Here is a 7162-nt window from a genome sequence, read left to right as displayed (position 1 = left end):
CTTCCCATTCGTTATACGTGATGAGACTAGAGACGTTTTTTGTTGTTATTTTGATGATAAAAATGAGAACATTTCATGTCTTTTGAACAAACAAGATATCGAAAATCAGTACATATCTTTGTTGATATTGTTAACATCATTATCAGTCTCAAACATAATACACATTATCATATATCATTCTACCCCAAAAAATATATTCTACCCCAAAAAAGATAAGCAAAAAAGATTTAAAAGCCACAAATTTGTCCAAACTACTAATAGTTCGATATATGATTTGGTTTAATTTGGCTATTTGGCCAACTAACTAAATGGCTAAGCCATTTTTATAATAATTCCATGTTAACGTTACTAGTTTGGCCAATATTGTTACTTTTTAAATAAACCAAACTAAATTAATGAAATTAAAATTGCAAGTCGAAGAATAATTAATGTTTTTTCAATTTAAATACTTACATCAAAAGTAAAGGGGAAATTATGCAACTTCACTAAAACTAGGGTGCTAACTGTAAATTACTTCTTTTGCTACTTGCTATGTTCAGCTCCAATGGCGGTTATTGCATCAACTTTGAGGCTCGAGCATATATGCAATAGAAGCTCCCGCTCAATGGATGCCACACCAGGAAGCAATTTCATATGGCTCTGTCAACCATTAGTCACGGCTATGCTCCGGCGGATACTACCAGCGGCGGTGATGATTCACCGATTTACCAACTTCTCCTCGACCGTTGCCGGAGTTTGGAGACAAGTTACACCAACCTCCAAGAGCAATTCCACATGCTTGAGCAAGAACATGCTTCATCTTATAATCATGGAACTCTACTTCAGAAAGAAGTGATTCCTTCACGATCCGGTATTTCGCCATTCTCAGGCTGGAGTAATGTCCCGGATGCTTTACCCGTGGGTTTTTCGTACAAGAGAGCGTTGGATCAGTTAGGTCACGCTGTTTACGTGAGCAAAGCTATCAGTCGAACGATCATTTACTGGTTAGCTAATTCGAATTTTAAGCTAATTTAGTTGAATTCGTTCCATGTTTTTAAAAATTTGTTACAAAATTTGAATTCATAGTACAGTAATTGAAAAAGGTGTCGCAATTTTATAGCTCGATCATTTCCAATCCGATACAAAATCCTTTGTATCATAAAAAACACTCCTTAATTTATAGTATAATGCGATATATATTTAGTTCCCACTTCCCAATCTTTGAACATAGATAATTTAAGGGAACGATCATGAGATTATGGATTCTATATTTCTATATGTTTATGCAAACTGGAAAGCTTGTTATCTTATCTAATAGTAAGTATGTATTGTGTTGATGAGTAATGCTATCCAAGTGTTCGATGAAAGTTCACCATATGTTCCAGGAATCGTTCTGCTGAGAAACTGTTTGGCTACGAGGACTATGAGGCGCTTGGGCAAACAGTCACAGACTTACTTATTTATGATGAGTTTCAAACATCTTCAGAGAAGATCTTGGAAAGGGTAAGGTCTGGTCAAAGTTGGGCAGGTCAATTTCCTTTCAGGAAGAGATCGGGTGTGACATTTATGGCTTTAGTAAACAAGAGCCCGTTATATGAAGATGGTGAGCTTGTTGGTATTGTTACAGTTGCTAGTGATGCAACTATTTTCAATAAAATAAAATCAGAAAACCCAAGAACATATGAGGAGGATCCTACTAATGGCCAAAATAGAACAACAAAGGGGTTAAACTTCAAGAAACTTCAATGGCATCCACCACAGCAGTTATCATCTTTTGTTTCCAATCTGGTTGGTGCTTCTCAAAATTCTACACTTTTCTACTCCACAAATCTCTCTGTTTTCAGTTTTTATAAACTCAGTTATGTTCTTGTTTCTTGAACCGAATTAGACCTCGAAAGATATCTTGCGAAAAGGTGGAGGGCAAAATCGTCATACACGAGATTCATCTGTGGACATGGATGGGAACATCGCAGATTTAGAGAAGCCTCCAAAAGCACCTGTAAGTCACCATAAAAGCTTCTAAAAATGAGTATTCTGAGAGATTTATAAATCTTGACACATTGTTTTCTGTTCTTAAAAAATCAATTTTTTATTGCAGCCCACAAAGCGTGGTTTTGGTTTTAGCCTCTTTAAGAAAACCACTGGTGCTGAAATTGGAGAGGATGAATTTTCTGAACCAAATAACTATGTATGTAACCTCCTTTTATGCACTAATTGATAAACCAACTTCAAAGATTTCATAATTCATGTAAATAAGAACTGTTTTTGGGAACAAAATTGTGGGACATGTAGGCAGCAAAAATGTTTTCAAAGTTGAACATTCAAAGAACTTCAAACATACAACAAGAAGGTTCAAGTGATGGCTCAGAAAGCCATAATGCAGTGAACATGTCAAGTTTTCAACAAAGATCAACAACTGCAGCTCCCTGCAACACATCTTTTGTTGCAGAATATGAAGAAGATGGATTTTCTTATGAGCAAAATGGGGGTTTTGAGGAGGCAAAACCAGTTCATCAGTTGAATATTTCAGCTTTCCAATTTACAAGAAAAGAATTGGAGGTTGAAAATGATCTCAACTTTGTAGATGATTGTGAAATCAGATGGGAAGATCTTATTTTCAAGGAAGAAATTGGGCATGGTAAGGATATGCTAATCAAGTATATATATATTTTTTTCATAATTGTTTCTGAAAAAATAAAAGTTAATAAATTTCTTACCTTTTTCAGGATCATTTGCAAGGGTATACCGTGGAATATGGAATGGATCAGTAAATCCTTCAAGACTACAACTTTCCATATATTGAAAAATAAATTCTTTTAGTAATTTTTTTAAAAACTTTTTGTTACTCCTTGAATCAGGATGTTGCTGTTAAAGTATATTTTGGTAATCAATATAGTGAGAAGGCTTTGCAGGACTACAATAAAGAGGTATAACCACTTCTACTTTATTATTATTATTTTTTTATAATCAAACCATAAAATATATGACTTGGATATGAACTTTAATGAATTGTGTTTTTTTTTTTTTTTTTTTTTTTTTAACTTCAGATTGATATAATGAAGAGACTCCGTCATCCAAATGTGTTACTTTTCATGGGATCTGTATGTTCACAAGATAAACTTGCCATGGTCACAGAGTTACTACCCAGGTAATTATAAATTTATAATTAAAGATATTTACAAAACTAGAATCTAATAAATGCATAATTACTTTTAAAAAATTAGCTCAAGGAGTCCTAATCAAGTTTATTTTCTATATATATTCTTATTAGGGGAAGCCTTTTTAATGTTCTACACAATAGTGGTAACTCTTTAGATATTAGACGACGTTTAAGGATGGCTGCTGATGTTGTAAGTTTTTTTTTTTTTTTTTTTTTTTCTCAAATATCAATTATCAACTTTTTTACCACTCACCTTAAAAGTTAAAAAAAAAACTGACTTTTTATTTATTTATTTATTGTAGGCAAGAGGTATGAACTATTTGCACCACAGAAATCCTCCAATTGTACACAGAGACCTCAAGTCTTCAAATCTTCTTGTTGACAAGAACTGGTCTGTGAAGGTAGTGTTTCCCTGAATGCCCTTCTTTCACTAGACAAACTTTCTAGGTCTATTTTTGATGATGAGGGCGTTTATGTCTTTTCCACACTCTTGTGATCTTGAGCAAGTTCCTGTCCCTATTGACATCAATCTCAGTCCCACTCCAATGCGTGTTGGATGCAGTACAGGTGTCATGTCAAACACAGTACAAGTTGTTATGTCATGTCATGCCATATTCTTATTATTCCCTAATCATGACACAAACTACTTTTAGCTTGTCAACAGGTTGGAGATTTTGGCTTGTCAAAGTTAAAACATGCAACCTTTTTAACTGCTAGATCGGGGAGAGGCACAGTAAAAATCTTCTCTTTCTACTATTCTTCTTGATAATTTTTAATTAAAAAATTCTATTTATTTATTGTTATATGAACTTTTTCATGTCATGTATATTTTGTAGCCTCAATGGATGGCACCCGAAGTTCTTCGTAATGAACCTTCAAACGAAAAGTGAGCTCCAAATCTCCATTTTTTTATTTTATATAAAAAATTGACTTTTGTTGTATAAAAAATGCTAACAAAATGTTGTTTTTGTGTTGATCAATAGATCCGACGTGTTTAGTTTTGGAATCATACTCTGGGAATTAGTCACACAATGCATCCCTTGGAGCAATATGAATCCCCTACAGGTATCTCTCAATCTTACCACTCTTTACTGTCTGTGGTCCCTACATGTTTGTCCTAGCAGTAAGAAAAAAATAACTGACAATCCAAAAAGCAAAATTTCAAATTATATCCTAATAAGAAAAAGAATGAAAAGTACAACACCATAATTTTCTTGTTACAAAAAATTAACTTTTTCACTAGTGTAAATTTTTTATATTCATAAATTAATATATTTTTTTTATTGTGTGAAGGTTGTTGGAGTTGTGGGGTTCATGGACAGGCGGTTGGACTTACCAGAGAACTTAGACCCGTCCCTCTCCTCTATCATCCAAGATTGTTGGCAAAGGTAATCATTCTATAATGGGGTAATATTTTCAAAGTACTGTGTGTTTTAATATGAAAAGGATTTAAAATACAATCTAACCTAATAAATGAAAATCAATTTTGCCAAATGTCATGTTCTTATTGATTTTGCCACATGTTATTTTCTAAAAGTTTTTGAATTATGTTTTTTCCACCTGTTATTTTCTTGTATTTCTCATTTTTTTTTTAATTTAAAATCCATATTTTAGTGAGATTTATATATGTAAAGTAGATCATTCTATTAAATTTGATAATAAATGTTCTACAATCTTTCAAATATCTTATATTATATGTTAAATTACTTACTTTATTTATTATAATTTTTGTATTTATATAAACTTATTATTTTAAAAAATATGTAATGCTTATAATTTTATATTAAACTTTTTTTTTCTAAACCCGTGTAATACACGGGTTTCACACCTAATACTGTAATAAAAAGAAATGAAAATACAATGTTGTGACACATAAACAATTTAGTTTTTTTATTTTCTTTATTTGTGAAATTAAAATACACAGCAATCCGGAGCTTCGTCCATCTTTTGAGGACATTATGCAGAGACTCCCGGGCCTAATCCAAAATCTTAATTAAAGCAACGAAGAAGGGGAAATTGGGGAAAGATCTTCATCAATGCATAGTAATTGCTTATTTTTTTTCGGGTTTAATTTAGGAATTTTAAGAGAGTTTTTGTCACGTTTACTTTATATAAATATGACACACATGTAACATTTATACGTATAATATTACAATTTTCAAACTGTTCGCAACTCGTTTTCGTAGTTGATTTTTTTGATATTTAGTATGTTAACAATAAATTATGATTATTGACTAATTTAAATTAAATGTGGCCTTGGATGTATGTATGTGATTTTTGAAACTAATATTCTAACACGATTAAAATCAGGTTATTAGATCGTAGAACATTTTTTTTTTTGTTATTTGTAGCCGTTATTATTAGATTAGGTGTGTATAAATGTTTGATAAGTTTAGAGTATACGATAAATTAATATATTAATATATAAAAGGATCAAAGATTATATTTTATATGTTTTAGTAAATATGAAACCGACCAAATGATATAATGTTGACCATTGACTGGTAAGATCGAGTCAACGATTTCGGCATCGGGCCAATGCAACGTGGGTCTAACCAAATTACACGTGTGGCGACTTCCTCACAGCCTTTTTCAATTTTCATTTCAACGTTGTAATAGAAAACATTATATTAAAAGATACATATTTGATATTTGGTACTAAAATAATATACTTTTTATTGTTTTGTTTTTCTCTAACAAGTAACAACCGACGTTTTTTTAGTCTTCATCATCCACTTCCCTTTTGTTTTAGTAGGCGGCAGTCTTTATCTTAATCATCCACTTCCCTTCAGTGGCGACTTTAGTTACATTGATATCTCTTTAGTCAGTTATCTAGCAAACGAGATGCTACAGTCTAACTATATGTCTAGTTTTTTGGTGAGACATAGTCTATTTTGCTTGCGCAATAGCACTTTATTGTGACAAAGAATTTCAATTGGTTTGGAGATATTGAAGACCACTTTAAGATCCAAAATGAACTTCATCCTTTGATGTATCACGTGTTGTTATATAACTCAACTATAGTAGATGAATCAACAACTTTGTCTTACTTTCAAAACTTCCAGCGTACAACAATTATGTTGATACGAAGTACAAAATGTTCAATGGGACTCGAACTCATCATGTTTGATTTGGAAGCTATCATCTATGTAACCCTCAAGACCTCTATGTACCATGAACATATCTCTAGTCCTTCTAAGTACTTATAATGTCTTTTACAACCTTATAGTGAATCTCAATTAGGTTAGATTGGTATATACTTTGGCATGCTTAATATATAAGATACATTAGGTCTAGCATAAAGCATACCATACATTATAGATCCTGACATTTGTAATATTCTCATTTTAGGCCTAAATGTTTGTGGCCTTTTTAGTAAAATTATAAAAACTAAATGAATTAAAATTAAATAATATTTTAAAAATAAATGAATTAAATATGAAAAATAAATGAAATAAATAACTATAATAAGTTTAAAGTGATTAAGAATTATTAGAAGATCAATCATAACATTAAACAGAAAATTTGATCTAGATGGACTAAAATTGCCAAATTCATGAAACAAGAGTTTGACCTTATCTTGACCAAATATGTCAAGAATTTATTTTCTAGTTCTTTTGTAAGAATAATGAAACTAGGCAGATTTGTAGAGGCTATTTTGGCACTTAGGTGTGAAACTTGAAACTTGAGGGACCAAATGGTCATTAGAGTGAAAAATCTAAAAACCAAAAGCCTGGCCTTCTTCCTATTTTATCATTCACGTTTTTAGAGCTAGAGAAAATATTACTGACGATTTATGAAGCTTTGATAGAAATGAAGATGAAGTATGGAAGCTAGAATCACTTTTCTGAGGCTACTCGGAGTGGGCAACGTCAACTCTCGTTATTATGCCTAATAACACCTAATAACACCAATGAACAATGCCTTCTCCAATGTTATTCCATGTTAAAGGCATTCCCGTTGCTTCCCGTTACCACCATAACATCTCTTAACAGCATTTGCTTCTTTTTTCTCCTAGTAACG

The 7162-nt window shown here is 31.8% G+C and overlaps 1 protein-coding gene across 2 annotated transcripts; it reads left to right on the top strand.

Annotated features, from left to right (window-relative positions):
* Positions 1-468: 468 nt before the first annotated feature.
* On the top strand, positions 469-5312 carry LOC111901156 (uncharacterized). Of its 2 annotated transcripts, XM_023897033.3 has the most exons (15): positions 479-983; positions 1365-1767; positions 1868-1978; positions 2078-2167; positions 2272-2617; positions 2706-2746; positions 2838-2906; positions 3027-3127; positions 3251-3329; positions 3442-3540; positions 3804-3872; positions 3976-4025; positions 4123-4204; positions 4433-4527; positions 5064-5312. In XM_023897033.3, exons 1-15 carry the CDS (start codon positions 634-636, stop codon positions 5134-5136), a joined length of 2058 nt encoding a protein of 685 aa, XP_023752801.1. In that variant the 5' UTR covers positions 479-633; the 3' UTR covers positions 5137-5312. The 2 variants fall into 2 exon arrangements, 1 of the variants encoding a protein (XP_023752801.1); XR_002853421.3 differs by lacking the exons at positions 4433-4527; positions 5064-5312 and having other exon boundaries at positions 469-983; positions 3793-3872.
* Positions 5313-7162: the final 1850 nt, after the last annotated feature.

The sequence above is a fragment of the Lactuca sativa genome, chromosome 6, assembly GCF_002870075.4.
Source record: "Lactuca sativa cultivar Salinas chromosome 6, Lsat_Salinas_v11, whole genome shotgun sequence".
Taxonomy (NCBI): Eukaryota; Viridiplantae; Streptophyta; class Magnoliopsida; order Asterales; family Asteraceae; genus Lactuca; species Lactuca sativa.
This window is presented reverse-complemented; position numbering and strand designations above follow the sequence as displayed.

Coding starts and splice junctions, on each gene's coding strand:
- LOC111901156 (XM_023897033.3), top strand. CDS start 634: ATGGCTCTGTCAACCATTAGTCACGGCTATGCTCCGGCGGATACTACC. Junction 984..1,364: donor AGTCGAACGATCATTTACTG/GTTAGCTAATTC, acceptor CATATGTTCCAG/GAATCGTTCTGCTGAGAAAC. Junction 1,979..2,077: donor AGAAGCCTCCAAAAGCACCT/GTAAGTCACCAT, acceptor TTTTTATTGCAG/CCCACAAAGCGTGGTTTTGG.